Raw genomic sequence first — 21,957 nt, forward strand, 5'->3', positions numbered from 1 at the left:
GGCCGGATTCTGGCCGAAAATGGGGTCGGGGAAGATGAAGATAGAGAAGAAGGTGGGGTTGCTGGTCTCGGAGAAGGTGGCTGGCCGGAGATGGGGTCGGATTTTTGAGTTGGACGGAGATGGGACTCCCTTTTCTCCCTCCCTCTGTTTCTTCCTCTTCTTTGCTTTTCTCTCCCTACCTCTGTGTGTTTTTTTTTTTACGAGAATGGTTTTGCTTTTATATAAAGAGGGAAATGATGTATTCACACCCCCTCCTCCATACCTGGATAGCCCTATGTAGTGTATTTGTGACTACTTTTTATACCAGCAGGGGGGGACCAAGTAAAAAACAGGGGGAAGAAGATTTGCAAAACATATCTTCCCCTCCTTTGATCCTAGCCCTTCAAATCAGCTTTTTGTTTAAGGGCTGGGATCAAAGGAAGCTTAACCACCTAGGACGCTTCAAGGAAGCTTAACCACCTAGGAAGCTTCAAGGAAGCTTCCTAAGATTCTCTCCTAACTAATTCTAGTCCTAAGCCTTTCACTAACCTAGCTTAAGGCCTAATGGTAACTTGGAGGGGAAGAAAAGCATCTTCCTATTTACGGAATTGCCCTGGTTCAGGATAATACACCCCCTAATTACTTTACACACTAATCCGCATACCCCTATATCTCCCTGGACAACCCATTACTGAAAATTTGAACTGGTTTTCTAGGTTCCAGCGCACCCCATTTTCTGGCTAAATCGCCACTCTTATTCCTACACTACACTACTCTACAAACTTCGCTTGTTCGATAGGCAAACCGCGACGGATTCCGATGAAATTTTACGGGGACCTACATGAGACCCTAAGCTACTCTAGGGACAAATTAGGGAAGGTGAAACACTAATTTAGTGAAATTTCCAATCTAACGAGGCTATTAGGGTTCGGTCAAAATGGGGTGTCTACAGATGCCCCTCTTTGACAGAGCGTGTGCAACGCGCGAATGCCAAAGCCGAACAGACAACACATTTTGGCTGACCCGAAAGCAAAACAATTTTTTGGGTTTTCGGGTTCTAAAGATGGTATTCATAGGGGCACACAACAAAGTAACATTACGAGACTCATAGGCTGCAAGCAAAGGGGAGATAACCTCTCACCGACCCGTAACTCGGCAATCACGACATCTCCATGAGATGGCTTCTCTCTAATACTCACGACTCAACTATCTAAACCAATATGCAAGGACTATTAAAGTAAGCAATCACGAAACACAAACATATGCTTTTATCTTTAAAACAAAGTTTTATGAAAACGAACACAATGGAATTACTTCAGAGAATGTAAACCATTATCAATGCAAATGTAAATCAATCACTCGAAGAATATCAAATCAATCACTCAAAGAGTCTGTAACACTCAGAGAGTCTCGAATCAAATACTCAAAGAGTCTGTAACACTCAAAGAGTCCAAAACACACACAGAAACCTTTATACTCAAAGAGCCTCAACCATCCGAAGAGTCTGTAACACTCGAAGGGTCTCAACTACTCAAAGAGTCTCAAATACATCAAAAAAATCATTTATACTCAAAGAGCCTCAACTACCCGAAGAGTCTGTAACACTCGAAGGGTCTCAACTACTCAAAGAGTCTCAAATACATAAAAAAAACCATTTATACTCTAAGAGCCTCAACTACCCGAAGAGTCCGTAACACTCAAAGGGTTTCAACTACTCAAAGAGTCTCAAAACGACATAGGAACCGCTAAATTGTCCCACAAGAACCCAGATTTATATGCCTGTGATGTAACATGGCTCCATATAAATCTAGATTTGTATGCCCGTCATGCAACACGGGATCTATACAAACCTCCTTGCAGATCTGCCTGACTCCTAACTTGTTAGGTAGGGACACATTGCGGACACTCAAAGAGTTTGTAATACTCAGAGAGTCCCAAATCAATCATTTAAAAAGTCTATAACACTCAATGCGTCTCCACCACTCCATGAGTCTGTAACACTCAAAGAGCCTCTTTTTTTTTTTAGAGATTGAAGCTTTACCAAAGCAACACTTAACCAAATACTCGAAGAGTAAGAATTAAACAAGTACACCAATCAAAAGCTCTTTTTGCCGGGGATAAGATTTTTGAAAATCTTAATCTAAAAGAAAACAACTCGACAGAGGAGCTTGAACTAAAAGAACGTGTTCAAACCTCTCTAGTCTCTATTTGAGGAGAGTGTCCATTTCAAATATCGTTGTATTTTTGACATCTTTTATGATGCAAGTTATAAAAGTTGCCCCTAGTATGATTACTTCCATAACAAAATTCATTGGAGAGCAACACAAGAAAAACAGGCCAAAGGCTTTCATTAATGCACACTTGGGGTTACAAAGCTTTTCATAAGGACACCTGGGCTTATAAAGCGTTTAAAAAAAATACAAGAACATGGTTTTGCTCAAAATCTTGCTTCATCACTGCCATCTGCTAATGCTGGAACTGGGCTAAAAGCCTATCAACCTCTGAACTCTGCTCTGCTTTGCACTTGTTCCAGGAGCCACAAATTCTCTGCTTCTCTGAGTTTTTTTTATCACCCCGGTTTTTGGAGGAATATCAACTAAACAAGACTCTGAAAACTGACATTGACTCAACAAAGGAAAGACTTTGACAAACCACGAACGAGACAATGACTAACACATGACTCGAACACTAAGAGAGACTGAAATCTGCTTCTTAAACTGATAAGTGTTTTAAAATGGTAAAAGTCAACCACTCTTAGAATCTTTTGAATACCGTGTTTAAAGGTGCTTCAACTCCTTTTCGGTATTTCCGTCATGGTTATTCTCCCTTCAGATTGCTTGGTTTCAAACTCTCTAACTCAAAGAGTACCAAAAGAAGTCTTGATGGTGTTTACTCAGACTTTGAGAAGGTGCCAAAGGAAACTGAAAGTTTAGCTGGCTTTTTAAAGCTCTGTCCTATCTTCATGAAGTCACTGCCATGACCAAATTGCCTTTCGGGTTTTCGATTCGGCGGACCGCATGCCTTAATTTTTGCCTGGACAGTCTGCCCTTGCAGATTTTCTATCCAGCAGGCACTGCACCCTGATTTTTGCCTAAGTTGCCCTTTCGGGTTTTCAGCTTAGCGGGTGAATGACCCTAACTTTTGCCTAGACCGCCCTTGCAGGTTTTCAGTCTAGCGGGTCTAAGACTCCATCACTTTTCTCTTTTCTGTTTCTCTACAAACCGGGGCCCAAAGTACACCAGAAGGACTTTCAGGTAGGCTTAGGTTCAAACAGATTAGACTTTCGTATGTTTGCATGCATTTGGACCGAATCTGGACCCTCCAGACTGCCTACGTATCCCCAAGGAAATTGGGAATCCGGTCATGCGTAGTTCGGGTTTAAGATCTTTTGTGACGAAAGTCATAAAAGATGCCACTAGTTTAAGTTTAACAAAGAAATTTTGATTTTGCTTTTGGCTCAAAGGTGCTTTTAGCAGAAAGGGTTTTCATCATTTATTTTTTTTAGGCCCAAAGGGTTTGCAAATGGTTTAAAACATTTGGGATATTAACTTAAAGCTCAAATCGCCCAAGGATGGCCTCCTGGTATACTTAAGCGTAATATTTCTTTAATTGATCCAGGTTTGTAGGTTCATTTAATTTTTCTCCATTTTCATTGAGGAGTCTTACGGCTTTTCCAGGCAGGACTTCATCAACGATGTAAGGACCCGACCAGTTTGGCCTAAAATTTTCTCTTGGGTCAAATATCGGTGCCCTGTAGGACTTCAATACAAGATCTCCAAGCTTCAAATCTCGGACACGAACTTTCTTGTTGAAAGCTCTCTCGATCCGCCTCTGATATCCCTGAATATGGTATAAGGCTTTCAGCCTCTTCTCATCTATCATCTGCAACTCATCATGTCTGGCCTTCGCCCATTCTGACTCTGGCAGGTCGGCCTCCATCATCACCCTCAAAGACGGGATTCTCAATTTAACCGGTAGAACCGCTTCCATTCCGTACACCAAAGAATACAGAGTCACACCTGTTGAAGACCTGATCGATGTCCTATAAGCCCATAAGGCATAAGGGAGTTTATTTGACCAGTCCTTATAAGTCTCAGTCATCTTACTGATAATGACCTTGATATTCTTATTCCCAGCCTCTACAGCCCCGTTTGTTTGAGGTCTGTAAGGAAATGACTTATGGTGCTTGATTTTAAATTCTTCATACAGGTGCAACACCTCTTTCTTGAAATGTGACCCATTATCTGAAATCAGCTTGTGAGGTACTCCGTATCTGCAAATAATGTTGGCACGGATGAACTTCGCAACTGTATTCGAAGTGATGGAAGCATAAGATGCAGCCTCTATCCACTTCGTAAAGTAGTCAATGGCAACCAAAATATACTCATGTCCGCTGGATGACTTCGGAAATACTTTCCCAATGATATCTATTCCCCATACTGAAAACGGCCACGGCGAAGTCAAAGAGTGCAATTCTGAAGGAGGATCATTAATAAGATTCGCATAGACTTGACACTTATGACATTTCTTTACAAATGCGAAGCAGTCTGCTTCCATTGTAGGCTAATAGAATCCGAGTCTAAGGATCTTTCTAGATAACATCTTCCCATTCATATGAGGTCCACAAACACCTTCATGAGTTTGCTCAATAAGTTCTGCAGCTTCATCTTCATCAATACAAAGAAGTTGTATGCCATCAAATGACCTTCTGTACAGCTCTTCACTGCAAATGACGAAATTAGCAGCTAACTTCTGAAGAGTCTTTCTTTCTTTTCTCGAAGCTTCTAGAGGACGTCCCTTGCCTGAAATGAGGTTTCTGATATCTGTGTACCAAGGTTTCCCATATGGACATCGGGCTGAAATTTCTATAGCATTCACATGCGCAGGATCCCATTGCAGTTTGATATCTAGCGGTTGAACTTCCATTGTAGCAGAAATATCTAACATCGAGGCCAGAGTAGCTAAAGTATCAGTAAAATGATTTCTGGTCCTTGACAAGTGAGTAAATGTGACGCTCCTGAATTTTTGGACCAGAGATTCCAAATACGCATTATAAGGGATCAATTTATCCTCTCGACTTTTCCATTGTCCATTAATCTGGCAAATGATCAGGATGGAATCCCCAAACACATCAATATCTTGAATCTGCAAAGCTAAGGCTGCCTCAAGTCCTGCAATACAAGCTTCATACTCTGCCATGTTGTTGGTGCACTCAAACTGCAACTTAATGGAGATAGGAATATATTCTTTCTTTGGAGATACCAAGACTTCACCCACTCCTTGACCACGACTGTTTACAGCTCCATCAAAGTACATTACCCACTTGGTATTGAGAGTCTCTTCTTCAATATCCATAATCTCTTCATCAGGGAATTCGGCTTTTAGAACAGCATTCTCCTCGACGGGAGCATCAGCCAACTGCTCAGCAATAACCCGTCCCTTTACCGATTTCTGAGTGACTAGGTGGTATCAAACTCAGACAATAACAACAACTACCTTGCAGTCCTTCCTGTAAGGGCAGGTTTCTCAAACAAGTACTTTAAAGGATCCATTCGCGAAAGCAGAAAAACCTTGTTTGACAGCAAATAATGTCTAAGCCTTTGGGTGGCCCAAACTAATGCTGGACAAGTCTTCTCCAAAACAGTGTACTTTAATTCATACTCTAGCATCTTCTTGCTGATGTAGTAAATAGGCCTTTCTTTCTTAGACTCAAAATCCTGCTGAGCAAGCATGCAACCCATTGTTGTATCAGTAATCGACAGTACAACAGCAACGGCTGGCCCGGGATGACAGGTGATAGAACAGGAGGCAAAGCTAGACACTACTTAACCTTCTCAAACGCTTCTTGACACTCATCATTCCATTTCTTTGAGGAATTCTTCTTTAACAGCTTAAAAATGGGCTCGCACGTCATTGTTAGATGAGATATGAACCGTCTCAGATACTGAACCTTTCCAAGGAAACCTCGGATCTGCTTTTCTGTCTTAGGCGGCTGCATTTCTTGGACCGCCTTGATCTTTTGTGAGTCCACCTCTATTCCTCTTTCGCTGACCATAAATCCCAAGAGTTTTCCTGACGTAACGCCAAATACACATTTACTTGGGTTCAGGCGAAGTAGATACTTCTTGATCCGCTCAAAGAACTTTCTCAGGGCAACAGTGTGTTCAAGCCGAGTCTTCCCCTTTATGATCATGTCATCTACGTAAACCTCGACTTCCTTATGAATCATATCATGAAGAAGAGTCATAGCGGCCCTCTGATATGTAGCACCAGTATTTTTCAAACCAAACGGCATCACCCTGTAGCAATAAGTACCCCACTGAGTAATGAACGCTGTATTCACCATGTCTTCAGGTGCCATCTTAATCTTATTGTAACCTGAGAACCCATCCATAAAGGATAAAAGAGCATGTCCGACAGTGTTATCTACCAGGAGATCAATGTTTGGAAGAGGAAAGTCATCTTTAGGACTTGCCTTGTTCAAATCTCTAAAATCAACATACATTCTGACTTTTCCGTCCTTTTTGGGCACCGGTACTATGTTTGCGAGCCATTTAGGATATTCCACCACTTGGATGAATTTTACTTCTAACAATTTCTTCACTTCTTCATAGACTTTCAACTCCCATTCTATTTTGAACTTTCAGAGCTTTTGCTTCTTTGATTTAGCACCAAGGATTAAGGGTAATCTGTGCCGGACGATTTCCTCACTTAATCCCGGCATATCATTGTAAGACCAAGCAAAGACTTCCTTGAACTCTTTAAGCAGGGTGATCAATTCCTCGCGCTCTCCAGGAGATAAAGTTTTGCCAATCTTTATTTCCTGAATTGAGGTTTCATCACTAATATTCACAGTCTCAATTTCCTCTTCAAGCGGTTTTGCTCGGTGACTCTCCTCCTGTTGAATCATATGTCTGATTTCAGGGGGACTTTCGTCAGCATCCTTGTCAGAGGGGGAGTCTTGGTTGTTATTATTGAAATTATCAGATTTTAAAGCAGATTTAGTAGATGAAATAGACATAGAGACAGGAATGTACACAGAAGAAGAATCCTTTATTTCATTGAAATTTGAATCAAATACATCAGAAGATGAATTACCCTCATCGGGGTTTACAATGAACTTTGGACTCGTTTTTACAGACTCGATGGATGTGTTGACACCTGTGTCAACTGACTCAGAACTATATGAGAAAACAGCATCAGATGCTTTATTAGGTACAATCTCCAACTCAATCTCGCCAGGAAAAAGAAGAAACGCCGTCGACCTCAGGTGAATGGTCCTCTATGGTACCTGCATCAAAAGACTCATTAGAAGAAATAGACTCTGAATCAAACCCGGAGACTGACACATACTTACGGACAACTGACTCTTTTGAAGGGACATGATTGTACTAGAAAATAACCTGGGGTAGGACTTGAGAAGTCCAGTTAGTCAGAGATTCCTCAGCCGGGGTGATAAGACGAGTTGGGTCTAGTATAAGCGGGCTCCTGCCAATTACGGTCACAGTCTGTGACCCTTCTTGGAAAAGTGAATTCAGAAGGCTCGACTCTATGTGCTCTGCCCAATCAGCCTCAGACTCTGCCTCTACAATCTGCATACCCACTGTCTCATCTTCTAGCTCAAGATCGAAGAAAATCTCAAACCCCGGAAACATCTGCCCTGTGTTCTCATCTAACCATGTCTCGGTAAAGCCACAGAAAGGGAAACCTGTGCCCTCTTTTCGGAACCGGCCATTCATTGTCAAATCAATGGGTGCCATTGGTAACCGCAAACCCCGGCGACGGTTTTTTGCCCACTTCAACATTAACTGCTTCATCTCTACGATTTCTTTCTTTAAAGGTTTGTATCCCAGCCCAAACAAACCATTGAATGTTTTGAACACAAGAAACTCGTTCAAACCCTGATGATATTTGCCTAACCCGGCATCAGGTATATACCCTTGTCGGCGAATCATCCTGATGACATTCGAATTTGTGCTGGTTAGGAAACAAATTTCCTCATTCATAGCCTCTTCGAAAGTGAACCCAGTCACCTCTAACGAAAACCCAGTCAAACTGACATCTTCGGATTTTCCCGCAGTCAAATCTGGAGTAATCTGCCCTATCTCAAGGTCTGGGTTCCCTTTTACAGTTATCACTATGTTCCTGCGAATAAACTTAAGCTTTTGGTGAAGAGTAGACGGAACAACCCCCACCTTGTGCATCCGCGGACGGCCAAGTAACAATAAGAATGAAGCCTTAATATCTAAAACTTGGAATTCTATCTCGAAGTTCTCTCCTTCAATCTGTATCTCAGTGACCAGAGTCCCGAATACATCTCTGCGAGTGCCGTCATATGCCGGAATACCCTGCTCGGATGGAATAAAGCTCTCAGGACCGAACCCAAGGGTTGTTGCGGTGCTCAGAGGGCAGACATTCAGTGCAGAGCCATTGTCTACCAACACCTCTGGCACCTTCTTCTTATTACAATGACTGTAATTTTAAGAGGTTTGGTATGGTCTCGGCCCTTAGGAGGTAAATCGTCATCAGTAAATGACAAAGTCTTTGCTGCTCTAGCCATGGCCACGAGACTGACAAGCTCGCCAGGTGTGGTGTTAACAGAGACTTGTGCCGCATTAAGCTCTTGGAGGACTAGCTTTCTATGCTTTGATGAGGCCATAAGTAAGCCCCATACCGAGATATTAGCCTGAGTCTTTTTCAGCTGCTTTAACAGGCTCTCATCTTCTTCATCTGTGTTCACTTTATTCTGCCTCTGATTTTCTGTATTTCTCGCAACCTCTGCCGGATTTTCTACACTCAATTCTGAAGGTTTGAATACTCGCCCACCTCTGGTCATGTGACGCATCTCTTCACACTGATCGTCTAGCAGCAGCAGTTCATCTTCCTCCATTCTGCAAACATATGGTGCATTATTGACATTTTCCTCTTCAAAGTCCTCCATCCGTAGAACATAGGTAGCTTTCTTTGTTTTCTCCATACCAACATTCTGAAGCGCATAAGACTGGGATGAAGACGACTCAGCAAGTTCAGCATCGTCAAATGACAACACATATGGCTCATTTTCTCTGAATTCTTTGAGCTCCTCCTCGTCAAACTTTAAAACATACTTATCTGATGTGATAGCGCAAATGAGAGCAGAGGGATCAAGAATGGGCTCATCTACAAAGATGGCATTAGTAGCAGGAGGATCAACATCACGATGGTTGGAAAGAGGATTCTGAGTAGTATTCGGCCTTTCAACTGCAAGTTCATCTTTATCGTTCATGTTCTGAATCACATGCTTCAAAGCCAAACAGTTCTCAGTCATATGCCCCGGACCTCTGTGATATTTGCAATATTGATCCCTTCTCCAGTTTACGGGCAATGGATTAGGTACAGGTTTGACATCTGGAAGTCTGATCTTCTTGTCTTTGATCAATTTCTTAAGTATCATGGGCAGTGGATACGATAATGGGTCAAACTGTCTGAACTGCTTCTTTATCACTGGTCTAGCAACTTCTGCAACAGGCTTGGCCACCGGTCTGGTATAATTCACTGCATGAACTTCCTTCGGCTGGATCATAGGCCTCTTTCCTTCTCGGACATCAGTCAAAGTCTTGGCTCGAAGGCCCTTGGCAATAACATCCTCAGTCTGGGTGTCAGTCTTGATCAAATGATCAAAATTCTGGTAGTGCTGCTGTGCCATGAAGTGAAAGTACTGTGGAGACAAGCTCTTGAGGACCAACTTTATCTGATCTTCTGTCATTCTCTGGCTCAGTTGGGCGGACTTACGCCTCCAGCGCCTGATGAAAGATGTGAAAGTCTCCTGAGGATTTTGCTTCAACTGCTTCAGATCTCTTTTAGTGACCTCAATCCCTTCTTCCATAGAGAATTGCTCTACGAGCCGGTTAGAGATATCTTCCAATGTCCTAATCTCTTTGGGTTTCAATATCAAAAACCATCTTTTGGCCACCCCTATAAGAGACATGAGAAACAAATGGGTCATCTGCTCTCAACTTAGGCCATGCTGCTGAGAAAGAGTGATGAACGACCTGACGTGGTTTCTTGGACACCCAGTTCCATCATATTTATCGTAGTCTGGTGCCTTGAACTTAGGTGGGAATATGGCATTAGGGGACATCAGAAATTCAGAAATATCGAATCCTTTGGACGCTTGAACCCTCATGCTCTCAATGTCACGCGCCATCTTCTCGTATATGTCGAATAACTCTTTTTCTTTATTTACCTGAGGGACAAAATATTCCTCGGCATATTGCTCCTCCTCCAGATCGATCTCTACAGGAGGGATGACTGGTTTGGTGAGGTTAGGAGATATGGCCGGAGGAGGCTGAATGGCGGGATCTCTAGAAGTAGAGACCTTTTCAGTATTCTAATTTTTTAAATGAGTCACTTCATCTTTTAGTCCTGCTATATCTCGACACATATTTCTGAACATCTCTTGTATAATTATCATGGGGTCCACTGGGTCAGTAGCCATTTGGTTCACCTCGAAAGAACCTGACGACTCTGGTGAAGATGGTAAAGGTATTGTTGGTGACACTGCGGGATCAAAGTGACGAACAAGCCTAGACACTGAGGTAGGTCTAGACCAGGTGGGTTTAGCTTGGGTGTCCTTTTTCGGAGCGATGGTTGCTATCTTTCAGAATCCTGATTGGAAGTTAACAAACTAGATTAAATGATCGACAAATGAAATCAGGTAGCTTCTACAAATAGAGAGAAAAGAAAAACAAACACACTTTGCATTGATTATATCAAAACAGGTTACAACGACATCGATTGGCAACATAAAAATTGATGAAAGTTTGAATCGCCAACTGTCCATAACATGTATCAAGTAAAATTCCTTTCTTTAAATTTCCATCTATAATGAAATCAGATTTACAATCTTTGACTCTGATTATATTCAAGTAAAACAAATGAAGACAATAAAGAAATGATAATTTCATGCCGAAGATCCTCAAAGCTCCCGAGCCCTTTTGCCTGCGAGCTTTCCCAGTAACTCCCCACGCCGGACCTTAGATGTTAAGGCAAACCTCTTTTCCACGACTTTATTTCTCCAAGCAACTACGATGGTGTTGATAAGATCATGAGACAATTTTCACAAGAAGGAGGTGTTACAGTTCCGGGAGAACATGGATATCCCGTGATCTGATGAAGCAAATGGGTTGGTGCATAAAAGGTTGACTTTTCTAAACCCATGAGGTACACAAATTGATATGGGTAAGTGCTAGTGATAACTTGTAAGCAAGAATGACTCACACAACAAAATTGACTTTTTCTACATGTTGTAACCAATTACACCAGTCATCGATGGATTGCGGTTGGTTGGCCATTGGTTGCCAGGATGGGAAATTTTTTAGGGTGTACTTGTCGTGGCTTTTTGGCTGGAGGATAGTGAGTTTTTCATAAAGCCATACGTATAACAATTTGACACACCCATAGAAACTATTTTGAACTTTTTGATGGTTAATACAGTCTAGTCGAGAAAAGGTTTCTGCAAGCATAATAGGAACATGATTCCTTCCTTTGCTAATTTGGTCTGCTACACCGAGCAAAGCCAACGGGGCAGCACGAGAGTCTCCACGAATGACATGACGTGCAAGAACTCCAAAGATTAAGGCGTTACGCTTACAATTCTGAAAATGGGAGTTAGCAGGGTCAATGTTCTTGGAAAAGAGTTTAATGAGATCATAAACTTCCACGTATGTGCCCTTGAAACAAGGTAGAGCATCAACAATATCATTTTTGAATAGCTCACAGAAAATGGAAATAGGGGAGTCCATGCTTGAAGGTCGAATCCAGAGTCCTTCAGGTGGGATCTCTAACAAGGCGCACCAATCTTCAAAGATTGGACAGAATTCAAAGGGACCAAATCAAAACACATGAAGGGTGGGATCCCAAAATTTTGTAGCTGCTTGGAGAAATTCCCAATTCACACCGGATATGCTCAAATGATTAAATGCGTTTATAAATCGATCAACCATGCTTCTCTCATACTCACGCGGGAGAGCTTTGGTAGAATCCAATCCTTCAATATGTTATTTGACATGGTTAAACCTAACATAGAGATAGGATAAGATTATTAGAAAACGAAGATAACCTGGTATAAATAAATTACGAGGATAAATTTAACGATTATTCACATGGGAAGGAAACAATTGATGACACATAATTTTTCATCACTGATCAAGGATGATCAGCAAACCAGAAAGGTAGACCAATGCCACAAAATGACAGAAGTAGGTCATAGACCAGATCTAAATCTGATGATGGATACCAACAACTATGCTATCAATATGATAAAAATGATAGACCATGGTCATAGGGACAACAAACGAGCTATCAGCAAGATCTCAAGACAAAATAGGCAAACAAATAGACACATACCCTAATTAATAATAGATACACAAATTGAATCTATGACACAACAAAAGAATAGATATACAATCAAAGGGTAGCAAATAAAATTGTGGCCACGAGAATGTATAGGCCACTAACCTAGTGAAACTGAAAGGGTGCAAATACAACTGATCAAACCTGAAGTCTTCACCAAAAATAGGTTCTAAGCTAATCAAAGCTATACACGGGAATCGAGACAAGGTAAACGGACTCTAAAGAATAGCAGTCATGCTCAAAAATATTTTGCGAAAAATTCAGAAGCATAACAGCTAGACAAGCAAGTCGAGGTAAGGCAAACTCATGGTTTAACCAACTCTAAGGAATAGCGGTCATGCTCAAAATATTCTGGATAAAATTCGGCAGCATAACGGCACTAGACAAGGAAGTTAAAGTAAGGTAAACTCATGGTTTTCCTAACTCTAAGAAATAGCGGTCATGCTCAAAATATTCTGGATAAAATCCGGCAGCATAACGGCTATACAAGGGATCCCTACAGCTCAATCAAAGACATATGAATAATGGTGGTAAGATAAGCTCGAAATATGGTTACTAGAGAAAGGTGATCAACTGAAGGACCGACCAAAGGTGAGAACATATGACAACGGGTCAAATCCTATAATCAACGGATTAAAGGACAAATCATGGCCAAGGTAATGGTGATCAAAAGCCACTGACTAGATCTAGATCTGAACCCTAATATACATAATCAGTATATATAGGTGTATATATATACATATACATATATCCTAACCAGGGGCACCAGCCCTAATCTAATCTAACAGAGTCAAGAAAATCCCGACTCAAGACAGACTAGTGAGTGTACTAGGACCGTGATGTAGCCATGCAACATAAGCTACCCTAGTCTACAAGTGAGACAAAGTTCCTAACTCTAGGCTTCACATGTGTAAGTAACACATGTTCGACCGTAAATGAATGCAATATACTTATATAAACACGGGTACTTCCTAGTTGGGTTTCACTAAGGCAATAAGTATATACATAATATATAAAACAAAGTAAGGCTTCAGACTCAATCTATCGGGTACTATGCGTATGATCCATACTTTATATGTATAACTCAAGTGCACCGAGTGATATACATAGTATGCTTCATTGCTCATCGGCTGCTGTAAACACAAGTGCATCGAGTGTTTACGGGTGCAGCGCCGGCGCATAGCTTGGAAATAGATTCAACAGTGCCATCAGGGTAATGACATCCCAGTCGGGCGCGCATTATATCTATCCAGTGGAGCCAATAATAATGAAAAACAATGAAAGAAATAAAGAGTAAACAATATGATAACATATGATGTGCAGTGTGTGAATCCCTCGTTTTATTTACGCTGGTGCCCCTGGATTCTAACGATAGAGTTCCCATTCAAAATGATTTTAGCCCAAATTTCTCCAAAGTTAGTAAAAATGGCATTTTTATAGAGTTAGGCAATGTTTCAAGAACTCCCCAGCAGAGTCGCCAGCCTGTGGACCCCGTTCCGAGAGGATGAGTACGACGAGGGACGTGAGATCCCCTTGCAATCCTCAAAGATCTCTGCAATGTGAAGGAGAGCTCTACCAAGGAACTCTCAAACTATGTGTCACTCTCACAGCATAGCATGAGTGGCGATACATAACGAATGAGATACATCTTGATCTGGGGCGAAGGCTCGAAACCAAGATATACCTAAAAATAACTCAGAGTCGCCATCCATGGATATGCCATGGAACCAAAACAAATGCTCTGTCTGCAACGGATAACTAGAGATACAAAAGGTCCGTGCCTGATTACGAATGGAGAAGGTCCAAAGAGCACCCCCAATTCGTCCGAGTGCAAGCACTTGGTCTCTTATGCCATTTATTATTAACCTCAAAGAGTTTCGGGCGAAGATCATATGAAATGGGAACGAAATATCCCCGAGAAGACGTCTACCTAATCATACATGACTCGGGGATGAAATAATAAGCACATACAAGACAAAATAAAAGATGTGTCACCTAAATACAGCTAAGTTATGAGTGGCATGCCTAAATGGTGTCTAAGTTCTGGTGGACAAACGCATGCATGGTACAGCTAAAGGTATAAGGTATGCGCATGAAAGTAAGAGAACACACCAAAATACACAACATGACAACACAACAAATTCTAAGACTCTAAACTATTGAGCTCGAGTCTTTGGATGGTCCGATGTTCAACCAAGGAAGCCTACGTATCCCCGCCTCCACGAGAATCAGAGCAACGTAGTTCTTCGCGCCTATTCTAAGCTATGATGCCTAAGACACCTAGACCTCTATCCTAAACTTGATTTAAAAGACTGGACTAGCTATTATTAGAGCTTCATGAGCGATAATTTAAATTCTAGTGAAATATAGATTTTATGACACCCTATATGCCCTAACTAAATGCAGGTTAGCCCTAAGCTAATGCAGGTGGTTCCTACAACCTATGTGTAACTAGGCTGCGTTTCCTAAGGAAAACAAAGGGTGGACTAACGCATCATATTCTAGTCATCAATCGGCGATGTGGATCTCCAACTGACCGGACGGAGGCGCTCTTATAACTCTAGGACAAACCCCTAACTCTAAAACAAGCACAAACAAACACACAACAAATCAAAGATTAAATCCTAACTCTAAAACTCTCTATCTAGGACAAAGTCCTAACTCTAGAGGAAGATCTTTTTTAAAACACGGTTTTAAAGAAAAAAAAAGGGTTAAAGTATTTATTTACAAAGTTTGGCTGGACTTGGGATGAAGATCCCAAGCTGCACTACATACCTCGTGGAAGAAGATCAAGCCAACGTAGTTCGAAACGAACTCTCCTAATTACTACTTCTAAAACACTCAATACTTTAGATTTTTTTTTTAGGTTTTCAAATGCTTTTGATGTTTTAAATTTCGGATTTCACCCTTTTGGTCAAAGACCTAAGGGAATAGACAAAGCAAAACCCTAGGGCCAAACTCTAGGGTCAACAGGGGAAACCCCTAAACCAGGTAACCTAGTGTCAAAGACACCGGAAGCAATCTAAGATCCTAAGCAAGCAAAACTCTAGTAAGACTGCCAGCCTCTAATAAAGAAGAGCGACAACAACTTCAAGGAGAAACTCTTAACTAAAGATACTAAAGGAGGGAAATGAGTCAAAGACTCTCATAATACTACCAAAAGAACAAACGAGTCAAAGACTCTCTAATAACACCACCAAAAGATAAATGAGTCAAAGACTCTCTAATACCACTATCAAAAGAGAAGGAAGAATGAGTCAAAGACTCTCTAATAATACTACCAGAAGGGCAAACGAGTCAAAGACTCTCTACTAAAATCGCTAAAAGGACAAATGAGTCAAAGACTCTTTAATAAAGACAAATGAGAAAGACAAATGAGTTAAAGACTCTCTAATAATACCACTTAAAGGATGGACGAGTCAAAGACTCTTTAATACTACCACCTAAAAGGCGAATGAGTCAAAGACTCTCTCCAGAAGAAGGGGGGATTCTAACATGAGGCTGAGTAAGCCTCCTAAAAGAGAAAATCATTAATGAGGCAAAGCCTGCTTCCTTAAGAAGGCACGACTTTCCAGCGAGACAGAGCTTGTCTCATCAAAGATGCAACTGAATTCTAATAAGACAGTGTATGTCTCCTATGGGTTAATTTTCTATAAAACTAAATAAGGGCTCCCTAAGGGATAGATTCTAAAATGACAAGGCATGCCTCCAAAGGAGAAACAACTTAATGAGACCGAGTGGGTCTCCTAATGGGGCTCCACTAATGAGGCTAAGCAAGCCTCCTAAAAATGGGGCTTCTGTAAATGAGACAAAAGCCTGTCTCCTATGGGTGGACTCCTCTAATGAGACCAAGATAGTCTCCTAAAAGGGGAGGCTCTAAGTAACGAGGCTTGTCCCCAGAGGAGAGCTGCCTAACGAGACAAAGCGTGTCTCCTAGAATGGAATTTGCTAATGAGACCACAATGGTCTCCTAAATGAGGGCTCCAGATAACTCTTTCATTTCCCCAGCAATGAATGGCTACTAATATCTAAAAGGCGTCTAAAAGACTAAGCAAGTCTACTATACAAAGGAGGAGAACACTACTTGGATTGAGCAAGTCCACTAAGTATGGGCTTGGGCTAACATCAGCGTAACCATGTTTTGTCAGATCCATGACCCAAACTGCCCCCTTAGTATTTGAATGATTATCAAAGAACACTTAGCTCCTAAGAACCCATTAAAAACCGATTAGGAGGAGGCAAATTGGGGTCATCTGACCTCAAAGAAATGATTGGGTTAATATTGTTCTCAGAACAAACATAGAGAGAAAGAAGCTAACAACAGGAAATCAGCTTGGAGGCAAAGAATTTCGTAATCTCATACTATACTTACCTGCAAAGTGCTTAAATTGCTCTTCATAATTCGGTTCTAGGGGTAGCTATCTAGATCAAAAGCGATTGGTGATGCATGAGAGGGTATCAAAATCTGTCATCTAAAATGTCATTACTAACTGTGGACCTCGATCCGAGACAGGTGGGGGACGTGTCCCCACGAAAGTCTCTAGATCATCCACATGAAGGAGAGCCCCACCAAGAAACTCTTGAAAGAGTGCCCCTCACAGCATGAGCGGCGATGTGAAGTGAGATACCTCTCGATTCGGGGACTAGCCCGGATTCGAGACGCACCTTAAACAAAGAAAGAGTCGCCATCCAAGGAAGTGGGCCCTGGATCCCATGCTGTGCTCTGTCGCAACAGATAACCAGAGATATAAAGGGTCCGTGCCTGATGACGAATGGGGAAGGGGTTAGGCGCCCCCAATTTGCCCAAGTGCAAGCACCTGGTCTCTTATGCCATTTATTATTAACTTTGAAGAGTTTTGGGCGAAAATCATGCGAAATGGGAACAAATATCCCCGAGATAACGTCTAGCTAACCATGCATGTCTCAGAGATGAATAATAAGCACAAAAAGAAATGAAAGATATGTCACCTAAGAATGGTTAGGTTATGAGTGCCATGCCTAATTGGTGTCTAAGTTCTGGTGGACAAGCACATGCATGCTACAGCTAAAGGTATAGGATCTGTACATGAAAGTAAGAAAACACAGCAAAACATACAGCACAACCCATGACCTGACTCGACAAACCCTAGACTCTAATGCGATACTTGACTCGGACCAAGATGGCCATCCATCCTAGCTGCACTACGTATCCCGGCCTCGGGAAGAATCAGAGCCAACATAGTTCGGCGACCTATGCTAAACTACAATGCCTAACCTTCTAGGATCGCTATCATAGATTCGATCAACTAGACCTGACTAGTTTTTAAAGCTTCTTGCGCCATTGCTTAAGTTCAAGTGAATGGTAATTTTTAGGACTCCCTATATGCCCTAACTAATGCAGGTGGACCTACACCCTAAGTGTGACTAGGCTGTGTGTCCTAAGGAAAATCATGGGCTATCTAAGCGCATTTTAGTCTAGTCATCGGCTCGACTAAGTGTCTAACCGACCACGACTTGAGGCCTCCTAACTCTAGGGACACTCACACGACCAGACATGACAAATCCACAAAATCAGGACATACTCCTAACTCTAAGACACCCCAAACGCATAGGACAGACTCCTGAAAGATTGACTCTCTAAGTAGGGACAGACTCCTATGCTAAAGGACTGACTCTGAAAGATGGAAGGACGGAATCCTAAACTTTATGAAGGGATAGGACAGAATCCTAAACCCTACAAGGGTAGGACAGACTCCTATCTCCTGGTAATAATCCTGGATTCTAATGGAGAACCCAAGGTTGAAGTGGCCTAAGGAAAAGGAATCAAATGAGCCCCTCCAGATTAGAAGGAGAGAGGGAACAAAGAACATAGCCGGAATTCTAACGCTTATGAAGGGAAGCATCAGGACCTCTAAAGCATTAAGACTCTATACTCTAGACACTGAAGAACCCTTCGATGGTACAGTATTAAAAGCACAAGGTAGCACCCCAGAAAAGACCCTCTATACAAAGATTCCCTACGAACAAGCTGTCAAATTAGAAGACAACTTGCATATATGCCGAATGATACGCAACAGATTACTCCAGATCATACCTGTTTAGGTACTGATCGCTCATACTCCATTCGATTACCTTACCTGGCAACATACTCACCCTACAGATTTTCTAAAATTTGCTCATGTTGCATGTACTCATTCATACCATGATTATTGACAGGTTATTAGATAGCCATGCACTACAAAATCTGTCCAACAGATACCTCAGAATACCTCCAAGTTGCAACCTCTCACATGATGATTACTAAAAATAACATTTTAACAAACATTCAATCAAAGAGGCATTCAACAAATTATTCAGAACACTCCCAAATATACCCATTCACTGGATGACTAGTGGTAAACTACTTGATCAACACACCTAACACAAGATATTCAACAAGTTAACATATGGAATAGGGACTGCTCCTAACCACCATCTCACATTTAAAAAAAATCATGCTAAACAAGTTAGACCCCAGTAATTTTCAATGGTGAGCATCTAACCAAAGCTTTGGACAAGAATGAAGGTCTGTTATATAACAAAAAAAATGAACAGCTTAGGCCACAAACTTCATGAGGTCAACTACTATATCAAAGACTCCCCAAACGATTGATAAGATTTTAATAATGCAAAGATTGCATGACTCAAATCCTTGTTTTCTAAAAGAAATGAGGATAAATGATAAACCCAACAAGGGAACAATCAACAGAGATGCCGAGATATCAGCTTGAGAAACATTTCAGAAGCAACGCATTGAGAAACATTTCAGAAGCAAAACATTCCATCAGGTAATGCATGCATCAATACCCATGACATGGGACAACATTATCACCTAATTTCCATTCTCAATTTGACATAACTAATCTCATAATCCTTTCACCATAGAAACTGAAATTCAAATTAAATCCATTGATCAAATTAGCATCAAACCCAAGAACTAATGATATGCCATCAGGAAACAAAACAAGCAGTCATATATAATTTGGCAATAAAGAAGGAAGCTAGGAATATTACCCGAGCTGGATAGGGATTACTGGAGGGTTGAATCCACAAGAAATTTGTAGATGCCACTGAAGTTGAGGTTGTACTTAGCAAGATGGGCGATGGAGGTGAATTTCAGAGAAGGGTTAGCTAGGAATAGAGTGGCCAAATCTGAGATTTCTCATACCAAGGATGGTTATAAAGAAGGTTTTTCTAAGCTATAAAGCTTGGGAAGCAGAGGTAAATAGAAGTAGAGGTTCTAGGCTTCGAATTTTACGGAGAAGGAGATAATGGTAAAAACAGAGGAGAAGAAGAATCAATGTAGAAAAATGGTGGGAGTGAAGGAAGAATTTGCAGAGATGTGGGTTTTGAACTGAAACACAGGGGGTAGTGAGGGGAATGGCTGAAAAATGGAGAGGGTGTGGTGGGAACAATGAAGATGTTGGTGATCGGATTCCGGCAAGATCGCCGGAATCAGTGGTAGTAGAGATGAAAACTGGAAATGGGTTTGATGTTAGAGGAGGTAAAGTATGGGGTTCTTGATTTGGGTGGGTTTGAGTGGAGAGGTTTTGAGGAGGATGGATAGAAAATGGGTTTGAATGGTAGTGGGAAATGAGGAAGGTGATGTGGGTTTTGAACTGGTTGCAGCTCGAAAATGGGTTTAATAGCTCGAAAAATGGGTTTAATGGGGTACGACGGTTGGGATGGTAGTGGTGGTGGTGGTGGAGATGGGTGCTTGCCGGTGGCAAGGGAGATGGCTGGAGAAGATGGAGAGGCGGCTGTGAGTGGAGAAATGGCAAATGGGTGGAGAAGAAGCGATGAGAGAGGTGGTCGGAGTAAAATGGTTTTTGAAAATGGGTTTTGGGGTACGGTGGCTGTGATGGTGGTGATGAAAAAAAAAACGAAATGGGTTTTGTGAAGATGGTGGTGGTTTAGGGGAAAAAATGGGTGGCTGTGGAGGAGATAGGGGTGGGAAGGTAGTGGTGGTTGGTTGATGGGGGTACGGGTTTGGTAGTGGAGGTGGCTGGCCGGAGGAGGTGGAAATGGTTTGGATGGGGTGCGGTGGCTGGGTTTTTGGGTTTGATGGGGTGGAGCTCGGCCGGCGGGCTATGGTGGTCGAGAAAATGGTGATGGGCTTGCCGACGGCGAGGGAGGTGGTTGATGGAGTTGGATATGGGTTTTAATGGGGTGGGTTTAGGAAATGGTGTGGGTTTTGAGGGTGGCTGAGGGAGGTTGCAGAGGTGGTTGATGAGGGCAAGGTGGTGGCACGGCCGGAATCCGGCGAGCTTGCCGGAGAAGATGAAATGGGGGTTTTTTTTTGGATTTTTTTCTCTTCTCTGCTTCTCTCTCGCTCTGTTTTTCCTCTTGATTTTTTACAAAAATGAGGCCTTCTGTTTTCTAAAAAAAAAAACTCCCTCCTTTCTCTCTCTCTCTGGTTGCTTTTTATAACCTAGATATTTTCATGGGTATGATCCTAGCCATTCATTGCAAAGCCCATGTGCCTTGTGTAATTTCAACCCTTGATCTCTTCCATTGCCTTTACAAACCCTAATAAACATCTTTTTCACACCTCATCCTACCCACACACTTTCCTTGTTGATCCTATGGCTTAGAATTGTTACTTCTCAAGCAAGCAATGTGAACATCCAAGAATACCCTTAAAGATGGGTTGATTTCCTCCTTGCCCAAACCCCTATTTTGGAGAATGATATACTTGACCCCCCCTTTTTTTACTCTAGACAACCCCATCTAGTGTGTTTTAACTACTCTTATCTTTACAGTGGGGGTGGCTCGGGTAGAAAAAGGGGGCGGAATAAATTTTCTTCTTCTTTGATCTGCCTATGGTAAGCTAGTATTGGCACACCCATGCCCTGCTAATTCACCCTCCCTTTTCATATTTCTTTAAACTACGCCCAGCTCGAGCTCGAGACACGGGTTGGGATGCGACTTGGGTCGATTCATGAAATTCGGGTTGAGATTTTCAACTGGCAATCGGGTTAGGGTCGGATTAATTCCATTCATTTTCTGCCTGACCTCGGCCTGACTCGACCCAATCTATAAACATGAGCGTCAGATCAATACCAACAATTCAGGGTTCAAAGTACAAAAGGGGGCCGACATCAGAGGTGAAGGTTACATTGGTAATTTCACCAATTCCGGGGACATGAGAGTGGGGATCAGGGCTTCAAATTAAAGGGGGTTCCTCGGGTTATGAACATCAATCAAAGGGCCTGGCAACGACAGTATTTTCCAGGTTTTTCGAGTTGGTTTCGCACTTCGAGACCTTGTTCAACCTCGGAATTTCATTCGAATACGCGGGTTTAGGGCCCTGTCAAAATGGGGTGTCTACAGATGCCCCTCTTTGGCAGAGGGCGCTTGTCGCACGAACGCCAAAGCCGAATAGACAACACATTTTGACTGGCCCAAAGCTTCAAACAAAAGGGATGCAAGGGGGTGACGAGATGGATCGACGAGACAGATTCTCATCGAGAAGGAATGATAAGATGAATTGACGAGACAAATTCTCGAAAAGAAAACTGAGATGGACTCTCAAGGGATAGTGAGACAGACTCTCACAAATTGCAG

At 42.0% G+C, this 21,957-nt stretch overlaps 1 protein-coding gene across 1 annotated transcript; it reads right to left on the minus strand.

The window, feature by feature from the left end:
• Positions 1–7,261: 7,261 nt before the first annotated feature.
• On the minus strand, positions 7,262–9,964 carry LOC143891750 (uncharacterized). The gene is made up of 3 exons (XM_077396285.1): positions 8,691–9,964; positions 7,383–8,451; positions 7,262–7,270 (listed from the first exon to the last, which is right to left on the minus strand). Exons 1-3 carry the CDS (start codon positions 9,962–9,964, stop codon positions 7,262–7,264), a joined length of 2,352 nt encoding a protein of 783 aa, XP_077252400.1.
• Positions 9,965–21,957: the final 11,993 nt, after the last annotated feature.

Source organism: Tasmannia lanceolata, unplaced genomic scaffold (assembly GCF_043159265.1).
Source record: "Tasmannia lanceolata isolate RefF3 unplaced genomic scaffold, GAP_Taslan_0.1 ptg000015l, whole genome shotgun sequence".
Classification (NCBI taxonomy): Eukaryota; Viridiplantae; Streptophyta; class Magnoliopsida; order Canellales; family Winteraceae; genus Tasmannia; species Tasmannia lanceolata.

What these genes read in the sequence shown, in the direction of transcription:
- LOC143891750 (XM_077396285.1), bottom strand. Translation starts at nt 9,964, where the DNA reads ATGACCCATTTGTTTCTCATGTCTCTTATAGGGGTGGCCAAAAGATGG. An exon ending in GATGAAGAAGATGAGAGCCT is followed by an intron (nt 8,452 to 8,690) that starts GTTAAAGCAGCT and finishes TTAAAATTACAG; the next exon opens with TCATTGTAATAAGAAGAAGG.